Below are 19,261 nucleotides of genomic sequence, written 5' to 3' on the forward strand. Positions count from 1 at the left end.
CTGTCTTTTCGTTGATGGTGCTTCCTTTTTGTTGATTGCGCGTAGTACAAAATGTAGTGATTGAATATTTACTAGTTTATCACCTCTTGGTGTTACTAAAATATTTTTCAAGGTTACTTGCTCCTTTAGAATGTATAAAAATGTCACGATGGATTAATTGAATATAATTAGCTAACGACGAAGGTCATGTGGTCCTGAAATGACTAGCCTATACGTCTGATAATGACATGACTCGGTCTCATGGACTGAAGACAATTGTTCTTTATGTGCGGTTTTGTACATGAACGGCTTATAGGTTATTCAGATTATTCAAAAATTAGACTTTCATGATAGGCTTATCGTCACTGTATTAATTCTTTGGTTAGGTATATTGACTTATGATTAATAAACTCCGCGAAAGGTAACGGAAAAAAGAATTTAAAATTTATTTAATAATTAGTTACAACTGTCACTGGTCAAGAATCTAACCGTGGACATGGATCCATCGATTCAATTTGTAAATTAATAATTGATTTTTTCGGAGACTATTGGAATTTTTCCCGCATTTCTAACTAAATAATTACATGATTTCAACATGGCGGTCAAATTTCAAGATGGTGGGCACCTCAGCAATAATAAATTATTACTGCACTGTAGCATGTTAGAATAGAATTTGCATGATGGTAAGACAAGTACACACAATATGGTGACCTCCAGCAGACGAAAACATGATGGTGGCAATGACCGCTAGCATGTACTGAACATAAAATGACGGATCCGTGATGGACATCAAGGTCAAAGTCAAAGATCAATGTCGAGGTCAAATTTCAAGGTTAAGGTTAAATTTCAAGGTCAAGGTCAAAGGTCAAGGTCAAGGTCAAGGTCAAGGTCAAAGGTGTGGTGACGTCATACCAGCTGATGGTAAATACCTTGTTATTGGTGGAGGTAGGTCAGTCTGAAGGTGGCTTCTGTGGAGGAAGGATCTGTTGATTTTATATTTTTTGCCCTCGCCGGTTTCGAATCAAGGACGGGAATCGATATAAACAGAATTCTATTAAGTTAATTTTTTGATGAATTTTGAACTTTTTTTTTCATTAAAATCGTATAATAAATAAAGATTTTCAAGATGGTGTCTAAATTTAAAGATGGCGACCATAACGATAATTGTAACATTAATAGGACCCAATATGGCGGTCTTAACGAAAAGTGTAAGAATGATATGGTACTCAACCAAGATGGCGGGTGTAACGAAATATGCAACATTTATATAATCCAAGATGTCGACCGTAACAATAACTGCAACAGTGGTTTTTAAGATTTTTATTTAATTCGATTATTTAATTTTTTTAATGATTTTTAAAATTTTTCCCGATTTTCTAACATAAAAATTGCGGATTTTCAAGATGGCGACCGTAACGAAAATTGCAATGGTGACGACATGATTCGAAGTTGGTGGAAATTACTAGAAATACAAAATGGCAAATGGATTAGCATGGATTAACATATGGATAAGCATAGATTGACATACGGATTAGCATAGATTGGCATACAGGTTAGCATAGATTGGTATACGAATTAGCATAGATTGGCATACGGATTGGCATAGATTGACATGGATTAGCATAGATTGGCATGGATTAGGTTAGGTTAGCATAGATTAGCATATGGATTAGGTTAGGTTAGCATAGATTAGCATATGGATTAGGTTAGGTTAGGTTAGGTTAGCATAGATTAGCATATGGATTAGGTTAGGTTAGGTTAGGTTAGGTTAGGTTTGGGTAGGTTAGGTTAGGTTAGGTTAGGTTTAGTTTAGTTTAGTTTAGTTTAGGTTAGGTTAGGTTAGGTTAGGTTAGCATAGATTAGCATATGGATTAGGTTAGGTTAGTTTAGTTTAGTTTAGTATAGTTTAGTTTAGTTTAGGTTAGGTTAGGTTAGGTTAGGTTAGGTTTGGTTTAGTTTAGTTTAGGTTAGGTTAGGTTAGCATAGATTAACATATGGATTAGGTTAGGTTAGTTTAGTTTAGTTTAGTTTAGTTTAGGTTATGTTAGGTTTGCATAGATTAGCATATGGATTAGGTTAGGTTAGGTTAGGTTAGTTTAGTTTAGGTTAGGTTAGGTTTTTGCTTAGATTAGCATATGGATTAGGTTAGGTTAGTTTAGTTTAGGTTAGGTTAGGTTAGGTTAGCATAGATTAGCATATGGATTAGGTTAGGTTAGGTTAGGTTAGGTTAGGTTAAGTTTAGTTTAGTTTAGTTTAGTTTAGTTTAGTTTAGTTTAGTTTAGTTTAGTTTAGGTTAGGTTAGGTTAGGTTAGGTTAGCAAAGATTAGCATATGGATTAGGTTAGGTTAGGTTAGGTTAGTTTAGGTTAGGTTAGGTTAGTTTAGGTTAGGTTAGGTTAGGTTAGGTTAGGTTAGGTTAGCATAGATTAGCATATGGATTAGGTTAGGTTAGGTTAGGTTAGTTTAGGTTAGGTTAGGTTAGGCGTGCGAAGGAAGTACCTACGGGCTCCGACCAACAGCGCTTCTCTGCTGTGAAGTATTAGGAGATCAGAACTTGAGAGGAGGTAGTAATAAAAACTTGCCGGTGCCGTTGCGCGTCGTGGAAGTAGAGCGCGCCAAAACACACGGTTGCCTGGCCGTATGTATCCGGCGTTCATAACACGTGTAGAAGTAGGCTTATATTCGTTACCTCCTGGCTGTTTATTACCGCCTAATACTTTTCATAGCGAGACGTCCTGGCGAGCTGGTCTGTCCGTCGTAACGGGACATTTTTTCGTGCGTACATGGCTGATGAACGTAACGGGACATTTTTTCTTGCGTACATGGTTGATGAATGTAACGGGACACTTTTTCGTGCGTGTATGGCTGGCGGAAGTGACGTAATCCAACATGGGTGATGAAGCGAAGCCTTAAGGTAGCTGGATCGGATCCCCGGATCCCCCTCCTCCCTCCCCTGTCCCAGGATGAACTATATACATCTACTGAGCGGTCATAATAACATTATATAGCGGAGAAATAAAGATTAAGGTGTAATGCAAGACCTTTGAGTGCTTTCAAGATTCTCTGCCGGGCGTTTCATGTCTACTAGATTGATTAAGTCCTCATAAAAAAATTGGTTGTCTGCAAAGTCGGTTTACGGACGATAGTTTAACGCGACAACGTCATAACAAAACATTCATGAAATGATTGCATACTTTTATGAATAAAAATGAATCATTTTTATTGAATTATCACTATTTTGTATGGATACAAAGAAGGAGTGACATGAAATCTACAATTTAATTGATAAATTTAATTTTAGTTGCACTCATTAATTCAAATATGTTTATTACTTTAAAGAAGAGATTATTTTAACTATAACTTTTATACATGTTTGCTATTTAACGTCTTCCAATCTGTGTTATTCTGTTAAGGATAGGACGATGATAGGAAAAGTAGGAAACGAATGGGAGTGTTTCAAGTTTAATGTGCCTCGAAAAAGTCAAATCGATGGTTGTTCCAATCGAGTGGAAGAGAGATAGATGCGGCGCAAGCGTACAATGAGCGTAACGGGACACAGCGTAACGGGACAATGTGCGTTACGGGACACTTTTTTGTGCGTGCAGCCGGCGTTCATCGATTCATTAGACGTTGTCAAGTCAAAAATTACTTCTAAACACTCCAATGCCATCAATTTGTAAGAGAGAGAAAGAGAGAGACGTGCGGTCTCTCAGTCGTCACTCGCCGTGCGAAAGGAATCGAGTGGGCGGATGATGGTGTCGGTGTTCATGCGAGCACGAGGAGGCTGTGACCTCGTCGGGCCAAAGCTGTCCTCGGGGCGTGACTCCGCCCGCCCACAGCGGCCAGCTGTCTGACGTCGCGGCTGGCGTCGGCCGTGCCGCTGCGGCCAGTCACGTCACCTCTGTTCGGCAGATGACTCGCGCCCATCTCTCTATCTCCCTCTCTCACCCTTCTCAATCACCCGCCACCCTCACCACTCCTAAAGCGTCGATCGGCAGAGACCGGAAAAATCCGCGGATTCACTTTCGGGACGTCTTTGGAAATCTCGTAATGTGAAATCTTTGCTTCAACGAAAGAAAATCTGCGATATTTAAAGTTAAAAAAAAAAATTGTCATGGAATTAAAACTATTAAAACCATTATCAGAGAGACAGAAATAACGCGCATTCATTCAGCGACAAGTTAGAAATGCAAACTTTCACACTTTCCAACTGTGTTAAAGATTGGACCGCAGTTATTTGGACACGCCCCTATACGACGGTGAGTCAACGATGCCCAGCTAGGAGAGAAGTAAAAATGGATTGAGCATACTTATGACTATGAATTCTACCCTAAGGCCAGAAGAATCTGCGAAATTTCCGGGTCTCTAACCATTAGTTATATTGTATTTCGGATCCTATCCCTGAACTCAAGAAATGAAAGAATAAAATAACTGTTCTAATTAGATTAAATTTTTATTTGAATTTTATTAGTTATTAAAAAAACTTCAAACAAACGTCTAGACGCGATGGAAGAATGAACCACATTATTACAAGAAATTACTATACGTAGCTATTTTCGTTCAGTTTCTACACAAAATAACAGCTTCATGCTACGACAGATGCCTACTTTCAACACATTTTTTGGCTCGTAAACGATACTTTGGAGTCCTGGAACTAAGTCAAGATGATCATACATATTTAATACGCCAAATCTTAATAACCACCAACTGTGTTGAATTTCGTGACATATTTTTAAGCGACTGTGTCCGACTTGGTGGTTCAGTGGTTATACATTCTAGCTGGCGAGGCCGAGGATTCTATGTCGGGCGAGGAAACTTCCCCTCCTCCCTTGACCATCACACCTCGGCAGCATTACCCCGCCTGGTTCTGCCTATACCAGCGCCGCTGTCTTCTTCCTTCTGGGGGCTCACGCCAGCCAACCTCCGCGCCTATCAACACCATCATCAACATTCTAACGATCATATTGTTGGGTCATCGCTTCACGTCCCACAGTTACATTATGCACGACAAAAAAAAACCTCCCGATTACTGTCTAGGGAGAAGCCTTCTTTTCACAGACGAGAGAGCCAAACGCCCGATCGCGCATCTTCGGTTTTTTTTGTTCATTGTAAATAAATATGGCGGTGTTGATATAAGGATACTAACGGTCAATTAGGTTAGGTTAGCTACATTATAAATACTTTAAAACATTGCGGACGATTTATTTGGTTAGGATAGCTACATTAAAGATACGAAAAAAAAAAAAGCATGAACTTCGGGGAACTTCGGGTTTTGGCTCTCTCGTCTGTGAAAAGAAGGCTTCCCACTGTCTTGCGTGTTGATGCGACTGTGCATTTGGTGAGTTCGCTGGTCTCGCCCTTCGGGTGTCTTTTCTTCCGTACAAATAATAATAATAATAATAATAATAATAATAATAATAATGCTTTGCATCACGATTCCAAGTATTCGCGCACTGAACAACAACTGGCGACTGGCTCACGCGTGCGTCAAAAAAAAAAGTTACAAATAACAGCCTCGACCGCCGCTCCGGAAGTGGTTCTGGGGCCAGTCGGGCGATGACGTCACGCGGCCGCGTGGCGTCCCGGCGGAAGTGCGCGAGAGAGGGTGCGCGCGGTGCCGATCACGTGCGGACCTTGCGTCGTTCCCACACGAGAAGAGACCTGCAGCTGTCTCGCTCTCCAGGGCAGGGTTTCACACTATTGCACAGCACACGAGCTGACTGCCATTCCCTGTTGTTTCAGGGCGTGTCAAATACAGTAATTAGGGACTGGACCACCAAGATAGGACTCCTCATCATGTCCTTGACAACCCTGAGTCAGCTACACTCCAGTATGAGTAAAGGACTAGAAAAATTCGCGGGTTCAGTGACCTCTATGATAAGACTCCGCGATTCTGTGCACACTCGGGCAAACGTCGCCTGTTCATTTGGCTGCTGACCTGTGAGGCGACTCAACTGGGTAACTCGCGATTCGATGCTTATTTGATCGAGGGACTCTAACTGGCCAAGATTCCTGCAGATTAACAGTCAACCAATGGAAGAAGAAGCACAAAGTTATCATTATTTGAATGTTATCACATCACGAAATTAATCCGCGAATTGTTTCGGGTCCCTACAAATCATCCTTGAACCACTCATGGAGGAGAGTAAAACTCACACAAGTTTGCAGTCCAGTTTGCTGCTATATAATAAAGCGAATTTTGCATGAAGCTAAGCATGAGGCAACGATCGCGCGCAGAAGTACTAGGCGAAACGTAGGAATTTCGCGATTTCGTCAAGTTACGATTAAGTTGATATCTGATGAGGCATTTAACTTAATTGAATTGAATAAAACCTAGGTACATGATTTCTGAGTTAATTTAAGTAACGTAACGTTTTCCCCCGAAGTAATTTAGGTGTTAAATAATTTTCAGGAACTGGAAAAAAAAATAATGGTTATATTTTCTTTGCTGACATATGCAGTTTAAATTACTTAAACATTTACACCAATAAGGACCACAAGGCAAAATTTTGTTAGAAACACCTGCATATGCGTGAGACATCCATAGACTAGTAGCAGGTGTGGAAATATACATCCATGAATGTGTTAGTCACCTGAGCTAATTAATTTTCAAACCTTAGGTGGGCTATATTACATGAAGATACCTTATTTGTAGAGACCTGTAAAATTCGCGGATTCATTTCGCGATATGATAGAGTACAAATACTTTTGACTTTATTTTGCTTCAGTGATTGGGCCACAGTTTATCTGAACGACTCTGGGCCAATGAAAAATCTTTAACAGAAGAATTAGCGAATCACGATCATTCCAGTCAACAGGTGTTACGAGTCGGTAACCAATCAGCAGATGTAATGTGCACGAGTGCATAGAGGATCATGGAGTCTATCCTTTAGGGAATTGAAATCGCGAATTTTACAGGTCTCTATTTATTTGATGTTAATTTTTAGATCATACCACCGATAGTTTGCTTTAAGGTATCCAAACAAATAATAAACTCCTCACAATAAACTGTCACTATCACGTGCAATCCTGATCTTTCCTCCCATTTATTTCAGACACAAGGTAAGCTTAAATTACATTTACTGTACACATAAAAAAAAACCTTTTAGCCTATAAATTCTCAAGATGTTTCGTTGTATTTTATTATTAACTACAGTGGTGAGTGGTCAATATTGTTTACGTAAAAAAAAAGAACACTGGAACCTACATAAAACTTAAATGTTGGATAAATCTAATTTTATCTAAAAATAAGACCACAAACTTATTCAGATCAAACTCCGTGGTGCGATTTGTCAGAGAGCCAACCAATGCAAAGAGTTCTGGGCTCGAATTACGGGTAAGAAGTGGATGTTTGTGGGTTTTTGTTTACTGTGTAGCATTACAGGTATAGTTTATACTCTCACCTGGCATAAAATATTCGAGTTTTTGAAAAAGTGCACTAAAACAATAATAATTGTTCAGTATGGAAACAAACGCACACATGGCGGTTTATGAAAAATAAATTTACTTTCTGCCAAAATTAAAACATATACGGTCCAGTTATACATCGTCAAACTTTAATAAAGGTATAGTTCAAATAGTAGGCTGTAGTTACGAAAACTGAAAAAAATTGTAAAAGAATAAATGTAATATACACTTGTAGCATGTGTATATTGATGCCATCAATACTGTCCAGAGAGTAATAACTCGAGACCGAAAAAATGCGCGGATTCATTTCGCTTTATGTTAGAATTTTAAATAATATGTACCTTCATGTTGTTTCTGTGATTGACTCACAGTTTATCTGAAGAGGTTGGAGCCAATGAAAAACCTCCAACCAAAGGTGTGTCGAATCGGAAGCAACCCAGTTGACAGGTGTCACGAGTCAGTAGACAATGAGCATGTGGCATTTGCCCCGAGTATGAAAGGAATAGTGGAGTCTATCCTAGAGGTCATTGAAACCGCGCGAGTTTTCCCCGTCCCTAGTAATAACCGACGAAGGTCACTCATGGAGACCGGAAAAATTCGCGTGTTCAATGACCACCAGGATAGACTCCAATATCCTCCACACACTCGGGAAAATGCCAACTGTTCATTGGCTGTTGACTTGTGAGTCGTCTCGACTGGGTGGCCTGTGATTCGACACTTCTACGAGTGAGGGTCTCTAATTGGCCCTCAGTCCTCCAGATTAACAGTGAACAAATGACAGAAGCAGCACTGAGGTATAATTATTTGAATTTTAGCATAACACGAAATGAACCCGCGAATTTTTCAGGTCTCTAGTCACTCGGTATTTAAAGAACTTTATAAATTTTAAGACAAGTTAGGAACCGGCAACGAAGAAAGCAGGTCAAGATAGTGGTATCGGGTCGTCGACCTGCAGGTCGCAGAGATGACGGATGACCTCTCGTTAAGTACCGCACGTTTTCCCGAGCCCCGGGTTCGCCGGCGGATACCATCATCGGCGTCACGGCTCCAGTCTAACTCCTCAGGGTCGCACACGTCCGTGAGCGTAGCTCTGGTGTCCGTGAGGCATGGAGCCCTCTGTGCTGTCGCCTTGATGTCATACAAAAATATGTAATCTTTATTCTGATACTAGATTAGTCCGCGATATTTCTGGGTGTGTCTGTTTTGTCATATGTAAATAACACCTTGCCTGCAAATTAATAGCAGCTTGCGGCTATGGAACTAATATATATATATATATGTATATATATATATATATATATATATATATATATATATATAATCAAGCATCTCTGAAAATAATATGTTTTAGTATATTCGTGTCAGAGAAAGTGGGTTAATGAGATAATTTCTCGTTTTTTTTTTGTGTGTCTTCTCTCATTTTCCCCTAACAGCACGAGTGCCCCGGTTATAAACCGGTAACGAGTGGAGGACGAGGTTTGTGTGAGTGCGTGCTACAGTGAAACCATATTTCAATTTTCATTCAGAGAGAGAGAGAGAGATAGAGAGAGATAGAGAGAGAGCAGGCCCATTTATAATGCCCCTGAGAAGCTGCTATCGTTACAGAATATGGGACACACTGCGCTCAAAGACTAGTTTTTGGAGCTGTGTAGTCCACCTTGACACAGTAAAAAACAAAAAAAGATCACGCCAAACATTCGATTAACTATTAAAATGACCCTGCCATACTACCGTTAATATTTTAGAGACACGCTAGAATATTAACTAATACTTACTCTAAATGCCCATACATTTACTCTGTTAAACACACATGACCGAATCATGTGCAATTATAACAGCGAATGAGCGAATAACTTAATTTGAATCCACGAATACTTTCTTTCGGAGGTTTTCCTTGTGCCAACGGAATAAAACACCAATTATGCAGGTCTTTTGCGATTGTTGGTTTTATTGGAGCCGTTTTCTGGGATTACTTTGAAAGTCGAAATGTTTCCGTTATTTTAATTTTTGGGGCGGTTTTATCAATGTTTAATTCAAACAGAGCCTCATGCCAGTAGTCAGAAGTCTTGAGGGTTATCGCTATTAGTGCGGGGGTGAAGAGCGGAGAGACAAGCATGAGGTATGGGGAAGTAGGGGTAGGGAATGTGAATCAGCATGGCGTAGCATCCTCCCTTCTGGTGTTATACCGTTTAGAAGATGATGTTCATTAGTGCGAAATGGAACTACATCTTAGCGCAACCACAGGAAAAGAAACTGAATGATTTTCAGAAAATAATTGAATGTCATCAGCAATTAAACAAAGAAAAATAAGAAAAGGAATAAAAACAAAACAACAAAAGCCTAAGATTCATTGACACCCGGTCGGTCCCGAACATAATCGAAGTTCGTCGTCGCTCGCTTGGGAAAATCCACAGTTGGGTTAAAAATAATCGCAAATTTTCGAAAATAAACATTTTATAAAGATTTTTAAAGTATTTTAAATGCTACTCACGTAACCCAATCAACGTTCAAATTTAGTTACGAAAATCTGTAAGTACGAAAATCTACCCTCTTGGGGATAAAGAAAAAGTACAAATTTTCGTCTCGAATCAAATACATTTAAAACGATTCTCGTAACATTTATGAAACTGACGATCACCCGTGAATGCGAAAACCTAACCATAAAAAATAACTAAATTTTTCGAGGATTTTGTACTTAAACGATTTTACGCATAATTTATGCAACTGACCGAATTCAACCAAACTTCTCATTTTATTTCCGAACACCTAGACGAGTAAAAACATAACGTCCTGGGGGGGAAAAAAATGAAAATATTGGAGAGAATTGTGTTTATGTAACGGACATAGCCTTACCAACCTTTTACTTTTACAACAGAAAAACGAAATATCCGAAGATGCACGAACGCGGATTATCCGGGTGTCTGACTCGGGGTCGGTGGATAGTTGGTTTCCGCAGGCGATAGAGCAGGCAGTTTAGTAAAGGTCTGCACAACAACAGAGGAACAGGATCTCCCCGACTCGGGTAAGACGAGCACGGAGGTACTGGTTTATGGTAGAGTGGGTGTCTGTTCTGAAGTCGAAGTGAACTGGCTAGGGATTGAATAGAAAACGCAAGGTAGCTGTATAAAGGCTAATCTACTTAATAAAAACTCTAACACTGAATGACAGTCAACGCACAGCTTAAATCGGTGGATCTAGAAGCATGACATTTTGCAAAGGATTTTCTTATTTAACGTAGTTGAGCAGCAAGAAAGGATTTTCGAAAATTTCATCCCATAAGGGGGTTAAATAGGGGATGAAAGTTTGGGAAATCCCATCGGGCGCACTGCTAGTATGCTATAAATTTGTTTAATAATTGAAAAGAACTCGCTAGGAAGTATCGTAAAAATACCAGCATGTAGTGACAATACCAGCACATCTGAAGATAACTAGCGTTAAACTTCATTTAAACCAAAAAATTGTCTTGCTATGCAGATAGCAAAGGGGAGGTGGTAAGGGGTCGTTCTTATTTTGACTTCAAGAACTAACTTGGCGAAGACTGTACACACCATCCCCCTCCCCCTGCTTCTTACCTCCGTGGAAAGGAGCAAGCAAGCGCGGGTTGGACCACTTCCCATGCGCCGGTCGCGGGGAGAGACTTTCCAAGGCACAGATTCTCCCTGCCCATCCCCGGGGTCACGTGACCTCCAGGCCGCGAGAAGCCTCCCCCTTCACTTCTCGCCGGCAGAGGGTCGGAGCCGAGCGCGACACGACCTTTCCATGCCCATGTCTGCGAGGTCTTTACCCCCGCTGTGACCAAGGGTATACAGTCTGTATCGTGTAACTTGTCTGACGATTCTCAGAAGTAGTGCCAATGGCTAGGGACCAGAAAATTTTCTCTTTTTTTCAGTGACCTCTAGGATAGACTCCTAGTCCTCTGCAACTCGGGCGAATGTCACCTGTTCATTGGCTGCAGACTGGTGAGTCGTACCAACTTGGTAGCCCGTGATTCTCTATTTCTTCCGTTGATGGTTTCTCATTGATCCCCATAAACTGTGGGCCAATATCGGGAGCAGCTTAGAGGTAAACTTATTTTTTAAATTTTTATTCTATCACAAAAATTATTCCGCAAATTTCTCCGGTCCCTTCCAACTATTAGAGACAGAAATAATTCGCGGATTAATCTCGTGATATGATAAAATTCAAATTATTACACCTTTGTTCTTCTTCCGCTATTGTTTCACTGATAGTCTGGAGGAAGCTTATCAATTTAGAGATACTCTATCATAAAAGTATCGAATCACATGTTACCCAGGTCAGTAGCCAATGAACAGGCGACGTTCGCCTAAATATGCAGAGGATCGTGGAGTCTATCCTGGAGGTCACTGAACCCACGAATTTATCCAGTGTCTACCAAACGTCTACGTAAAAAAATCTGCCTCTGTTGCTCGTTGAAAAGTAATTTCAAGTGATTTTGAGTGTTCGTAAAAAACATTATTTGCTGCTTTGAAAGGGTTTGGAAATGCGTACCGTTGCAACTTCTTTTGAGAACTGTCAAATTTGATACAACTTGCGTGACACAGACTATACGTGCGAAGTTTTGCCGCGTTACTGAGCGAATGTCGCCCCTTCCCACACACTAGAATCCCTAGCATTTCAATAGACTTAGATGCATTTATTTTAGCTTAAAGGAGGAGAAGTCCCTGCCAACATACATTTTTCAATTACAGTACATCTCACGAACGAGTGCATTTTTTTCACAGCTAAGTTTTCAGTGTGACAGATGAATAGGCCTATACTTACATAATTTCTTACAAACACAACCACTGGAAAACTAGCCTTGTTCTTCAGAAGAAAAATTCTTTATTTTATTAAATGGAAAGTTTTGTGTGATATTACAGCTTAATCCCTCGGTAATGAGAAAATTAATGTGTACTCATGTCAAAAATACACGTGTTATACGAAATTCAGGCCTTGGACACAAAATTTAACGTAGAATCATTTAAATAATGCCAAGCGTGATCAATACACGCATATTGTGTTTTAAACTAAATTTCTGGACGCGAATTACACGTAGTATCCGCACCATCCGCTAGAATTCGCTGCCAGAGCAGCTACGTCGACTATCGAATCATTAGATGTGGAGAGCGAAAGTTTAAAATATTTAATGTAACTTCTCCGATAAAAGCGAAGAAGACTTGAACAAATAATAAACCCCGGCCTTGGATCTGATTTTTGATGAGGAATTTTATATTTAAAAAAAATACTACCCATCTTGCTATAATTCATTAAGCTGTTAATACTATAAAGTATTCCTTTGGCTTTGTGAACTTCGGTCCGCGTATTCCGCCACGGATGGCAGCACCGTTGTTAAACATTTCCGTTGCATGCAACTTCCGTTTCATTCACGAAATCACTCGTACCAAATGCGATACACCGAGAGCTAAGATCATAAAATAGAGGGATAGTGTGGTATGTAGAGGCCTGGTCTCCCGAAGATGAATCGAGGATTCAACGAGGCGGCCTTGAAAGGCGATTTATTGCTGCACGGGAAGAGGAGGGAAAGGTGTTAGAGCGGTGGTGGTTACTGGAAGGAGGGGGGAAGGGGGGGGGGAGAGTGGGAGAGTTGAAGAAGCTTGTCGCGGAGGGAAAGGACGCAAGGAATGCGGCGCGTGTGAAGTGGTTCCACCGGGGAGGGCGGGGCGAAGAGGTGGAAGTCCTCGTATAGTTTCCGCCGGCGTCCCCTGCTGCCTCCCCGCTACACCCCTTCATCATGCAGCCGCCGCTGACCCGGTAGCACAGTTACGACATCGCGCGCGGCTGCTTTCCGAAACGCGCGCGGCTCTCTAGCGCATCGCTTCGGGATATCGCCTCCCGACACTTACCGGGGAAGTACCCTAAATTATTTATTTTTGACGTGACGTCTAATAAATCGATGAACGCCGGCTGCACGCACGAAAAAGTGTCCCGTAACGCACATTGTCCCGATACGCTGTGTCCCGTTACGCTCATTGTACGCTTGCGCCGCATCTATCTCTCTTCCACTCGATTGGAACAACCATCGATTATTTGACTTTTTCGAGGCACATTAAACTTGAAACACTCCCATTCGTTTCCTACTTTTCCTGTCATCGTCCTATCCTTAACAGAATAACACAGATTGGAAGAAGTTAAATAGCAAACATGTATAAAAGTTATAGTTAAAATAATCTGTTCGTTAAAGTAATAAACATATTTTAATTAATGAGTGCAAATAAAAGTAAATTTATCAATTAAATTGTAGATTTCATTTCACTCCTTCTTTGTATCCATACAAAATAGTGATAATTCAATAAATATGATTCAATTTTATTCATAAAAGTATGCAATCATTTAATCAATGTTTTGTTATGACGTTGTCACGTTAAACTATCGTCCGTAAAACAACCAACCTTTTTTTATGTGCAAAACATCTTAGCTCTCGGTGTACGGCATTTGGTAGGTGTAATTTCGTGAATGGAACGGAAGTCGCGTGGAACGGAAATGCGTAACCACGGTGCTGCCATCTGTGGAGGATGGCGCGAACCAAAGTTCACAAAGCCGAAGGGAATTTTTATAGTATGAACTGTTTAATGAATTTTAACAATATGGGCAGTATTCTAATAAAAATTCACTGTCGAAAATCAGGAACAAAGCCGGGGTTTAGTATTTTTTTTCCAAGCCTACTCCGGTTTTATCGGAGCCGTTTCATTGCATAGTTAAAAATTGTGGACTGCAAATGGAGTGATTCTAAAGTCAACGTAGCTGCTCCGGCAGCGAATTATAGCGGTGGGAGCGGAAACTACGTGTCATTCATGTCAAGAATTGTAGTTGAAAACACAATTTGCGTGTATTTTTCACGCTCGGTATTATTTGAAAGAATTCTACGTTAAATTTCGTGTCCGAGTTTCGTATTATAAGTTTATTTACAACGAGAGAACACATGAATTTGCTTGTTACCAATGTTATGTGTTACACATCACTAGCAAATAATGAAAAACTCGCTCACATTTTCTTCCATAGTTTCTATTTTTTAAATTCATAATACAACCATCGTTAATTGTTTATACAGTTAATTATTCAATGGTTTATAAAAACTTAAAGGGCAATTTTTATGTCAACCCTAGCATGATCTTAACGCATGTAATCGAGTTGTTTACGCATACAATTTTAAATTAATCGTTTGTGTGTAGCCTTTGACATATATTACTTAATATTTGTTTAGGTATAATTCATAAATCATTTAAAAAATGATTTTCCCAAAACCTGACAAATCCGAGTTTTTTTTAAAGGGTTTCAGCAACTCACATTTTTTGATCTATTAATTATATGTAAAAAAATTAAGTAATTCATGTCAAAGGTTACACACAACTATTCATTTAAAACTGAATTTCACATGATTACATGATCTTAGTTAATGCTAGGGTTGACATAGATTTGGCTTTTATAATTTTTTAAAACTATTAAATAAATACTTTTAACATCATAAAACACTTTATAGACAGTTAACGATAGTTATCTTATGATATTATTTAAAACAATGAGCAAATACATGAAACTATGAAAGAAAAATAATTTAGGCTAGGTACTACCACCTAGTTGAACAAACTCTAAGTAACACAGAACTTGGGAAGTGTGCACTAGATTTGACCGCCATGATTTAGAAACTACTGATTCACAACTTCGCATGATACGGTCTTGGGCATGGGAGAGATGCCGTGCTTTTTTGCCCAAAATTTATCAACTTTTTTTTGTGCATGGCGAAACAGCCGACGAGAGCAGAGTAGGATAGCTTTTTGGGGGAAAGTATGGCAAGAAATTGACGAGACATTACATTACTCAGTCAATTCCTGCTTTGAAAATAAATATCGTCATTTATCTGTATAAAAGACGCGATTAATAAGCAGAAAATATGTTAAAAATGTTTTTTTTTAAGTTCCTAAGATACGTTTTTATTCTCCAATACCGATCGAAATTTAATTTATGATTTAAAAATATATATATATAAAGAATCTCTGATGGTCCGCTGTTTCTAAAGGGTTAAACTTATAATACTTATCTACTAAGTCTACAACTAGATGTTAAAATCATCACCTAAATTAAAGGAATTAGAAATAAACAGTGAACCAATTTCGCAATGCAATGCATTCGTTTATGTATCATAACTGTGAATCCAGCTGAATTATTGCTGTCAACAAATTCACAATACTCTTAACGTTCAGCGTTAATATACACGTAAGGTTTCAGGCAGCACACGTTAGTGAGAACAGGGCGTAGATCAACGAACTTGCGTTCTGGATGGCTCGGTTCATAATTCTGTTCCGGCCAGCGTTATCCCGGTTCGCTGTGCTAAGCCGAAATCATTTCAGACAGATGACGGTCATTGTCCTTGCCAAAAGACACGGCTGATTCTGTCCTTAATTCCCTTGGTTATACATATTGCAATGTCGAAGTGCAATTCCGACCACGTCTCACGTGATCTTACTGCACAACTCGCAGGGCGAACATCGGAGTAGAGAAGTTACACACAAGCTTCGCAGTAATCTTATTTGTGCGCTCTACGCCGAGCTGCAGGCTTGCCAAACACATTACCCATAATGCACGTCAGTGGCCGCATCTTTTACGTTTGAATCCACCACAGCTCTTTTCCATGCCCGAGTTTTGGTGACGCGAGTGTTTTTTTTTTTGTGCGCGAATAGTTCAATTTTCAAAATACGAACCGCGTCGTCAAACTGAATTTTCGATTTACACAAAAGGTCGGGCCCCGTTCAAATACGAAATGAAAACAAGAGCACGTGACATTGTTTGCACGAGCTGCGGTTGACGATTGTATTGGCAAATCGCAAGATGGGGTACTGCGCAGAAGACAAAGTCACAAGTCCGTGAAAGGAGTCAGACTGATGGACCAGTAGGGCGGAAATGTACATATATGTATCTGGAACAGAAGGAAGCTGCGGTAGTGTATATAAACCGATTAAAACTGTTCCGAAATCCCCCGTAGACAGGGCCGTAGCTAGGGTTTTGTGGTGGAGAGGGTCCAGCATGTATCAACATTATATATATTCTTGATGATTAAGTTGACTTTACTTTTGAATTTCATAAGAAAATTTATTTCCACACTGAAATTTTAGGAAATAGTCTAATTTTATAAATTCGACGTTTACACACAACAATTTCAGTAATGATTTTACTTGAGTTAAAAAAACAAACCAGTATTTAATTTTTAGGTTTTTATTTATTTTTTTGCTTTAAATATTTTGTTTTGATGAATTCATAAAAAAAAGTTGCTACAATAACTTTTGGCAGTGCTAGGAATGGGGCGATCGATATTTTTTTCTATTTAAAACGATATTTTATAATGTTTGAGGCCAGTGGGTAATTATGAGTTTATGTAGGGTTTTTTTAGTACCTATCTTGGATGTTAGATTGACAGGTGATGCACGTATCATGGTTATGACACGTGAGGCGAGCCCTGGACAGCAGAGAGCGAGAGGGGTGCTGTCATAACTTAGAAACACACAACTTAGAAACACATAACAAAGAATTTTCTAAGTTATGACAGTTTTAAGTTATGACTTTCTACGTTATGACATTTCTAAGTTGTGTGGTTCTGCGTTGCGTGTTTCTAAGTTACGTGTTTCTAAGTTATGACAGTTCTAAAGTTGTGTGTTTCTAAGTTGTGACTTTCTACGTCATGACGTTTCTAAGCTGTGTGGTTCTGCGTTGCGTGTTTCTAAGTTACGTGTTTCTAAGTTATGACAGTTCTAAAGTTGTGTGTTTCTAGGTTGTGACTTTCTACGTCATGACGTTTCTAAGCTGTGTGGTTCTGCGTTGCGTGTTTCTAAGTTATGACAGTTCTAAGTTGTGTGTTTCTAAGTTATGTGGTGTTCCCAGAGCGAGGGAGCGGGTACTCACATCATCTCCTCGAGCCGGCGCGCCACGCCCTGGTCCTCGCGCACCCGGTCGCGCGGCAGGGCGCCCACGATGCTGTTGGCCTGGTCGTTGTAGTTGCTGAGCATGCCGCGGTACATGTTGTACACGAGCCGGCGCACTCCCGGGTCGCTGGGGTCCACCTTGGCCGCCATGCCTCTCTCTCTCTCTCTCTCTTTCGCCTGCGCCCCTGCTGCTGCAGCGCCGTCACTCCGGCTCGATTACCCTTCCTCCCTCTAGCCCGCCTGTTTCCGGAATCACGTCCACCCACCCTTACACTAACGGGGCTCGTGCCCCGGCCGCTAAACTGCCAGAGTAATTTAGACTATACATATTTACTCTTGAATATCGCAGTGTCAGGGGCGTAGCCAGGGAAGGGGGGGTTTAGGGGTTCAAATGCCCCCCACCTTAGCACCAAAACCTTTAATTAATTTCTTATTCATCACTCACAAAAAAATTCATTTTAAAATTAATAATTTTTTACCATTACAATATTTAAATTTAAGTACCGAAAACTGCTAAAATAACACTATTTTACACCTTAAAATCCAAATTTTCCCGGGGGAGGACCCCCGGACCACCCGCTTTAATGGGGGGGGGGGGGGGGTTCCATGCTTCTTAACACCCCCCATACACAAATCCTGGCTACGCCACTGCGCAGTGTTAGAATACAAAAAAATAATAGATATTGGAGGGCAGATGGAAAACAACTATTCGTATGGAAAGATACATACATGTACATCGTGAAATATTTAAAAAAAAAAAAAAACTTTTTTCGCGGAATATCCAACTTGCGATATATATATTTTAAAAAAAACGAAATGACTGTAAATAAATATAAGTATTTTTTACCATCTAAGTTAAATCACAAATATATTTGGGAATAATTTAGTTTGAATTAACATGTGGTGGTTTCGGAAAATGTTTTTGTTTGGTTGGTTTGAAAAAAAATGGGGGAGGGGGGGCCGCCAAGAGGAGTTCTTGCCCCGGGTGGAAACTAGTCTGGTTCCGTCCCTGATGATTCAGTGCAGTTATAATGACTGAAAATCCTGGTGAAAAGTTCTCACAATATGTCCTTGCATGAAGAGTGGCATTTATTGAAACATTAGTATAAAAAAGCACTGCTAAATTACTCAAATTAACTGTAGAAATTCACTGATTAAAGTATTAACAAATATACAGTAAAATAACCGCGGATTTAAAGCCTTTTAAAAATTTTGGAATTCAGAGTGTACGAGCCAAACATAAATATTTAATTCAAAAAAATTATGAATTCAAATTTGTATCGTTATTTGTACGTATAAATATGTGAATTTTTACGTGTGATGTTTTATTATTTTGCTGAATAAAAAAAAGAGCCAACAAAAAAATTCTGTACTTTCGAAAAGATAGACCCAAGTATCTAACCCACCCCAGTCCTTCTGATATGATGCCCCTATCAATATAGGTTTTTTTCTATGTTGTAAGACTTATTTAGAACGCACTACACCTCTAGTTTGTTGATGCATACTCGTTCCTTTGCAGTAATTTAAAAAAAAAAGTATGAGATATCGAGGTTATTAGAGGATTTTAAAAATAAAATTACCTAGCGCTAAAATTTCAATGCATTGAACGAAACGCGAACTAATAGAAACTGTATGAAAATTAAATGATAGAAATATGCTATTCCACGGAATTCTAAGTGGAATTCTTATCATCACAGCACTGATTCTTGGGAAATGTCTTAATGGGACGCTTCAGTCACGAAAAAGAGAAAGAGTGGGTCTGCATGTGATATGTGACACAAACATACTAGAAAAAAAATAAATTAAAATTATAAATTGTCTGGCATTGAAACGCTAAAAGAAAAGAAAACGCGCAAGAACAAGAACATTATAGCTCCATGCGAAAGATTAGCAATGGCTGATCCCAGCATCCAAACTAGAATTCGAAACTCCTGTAGAAAACTC

General features: G+C 39.6%; 1 protein-coding gene across 8 annotated transcripts in view; it reads right to left on the minus strand.

The window, feature by feature from the left end:
• Positions 1-19,261, minus strand: part of LOC134533107 (trithorax group protein osa-like) — a 132,651-nt gene that overhangs the window by 98,141 nt on the left and 15,249 nt on the right. For 4 of the 8 annotated variants that reach the window (XM_063370358.1, XM_063370366.1, XM_063370365.1 and 1 more), the window contains exon 2: positions 17,298-17,557. In XM_063370358.1, the coding sequence (XP_063226428.1) occupies positions 17,298-17,467 (170 nt within the window). In that variant the 5' untranslated portion in view covers positions 17,468-17,557. The remainder of the gene's footprint in view (positions 1-17,297; positions 17,558-19,261) is intronic. The other 4 variants (XM_063370362.1, XM_063370363.1, XM_063370361.1 and 1 more) reach the window with 2 other exon arrangements.

This window comes from Bacillus rossius, chromosome 6, assembly GCF_032445375.1.
Source record: "Bacillus rossius redtenbacheri isolate Brsri chromosome 6, Brsri_v3, whole genome shotgun sequence".
NCBI lineage: Eukaryota > Metazoa > Arthropoda > Insecta > Phasmatodea > Bacillidae > Bacillus > Bacillus rossius.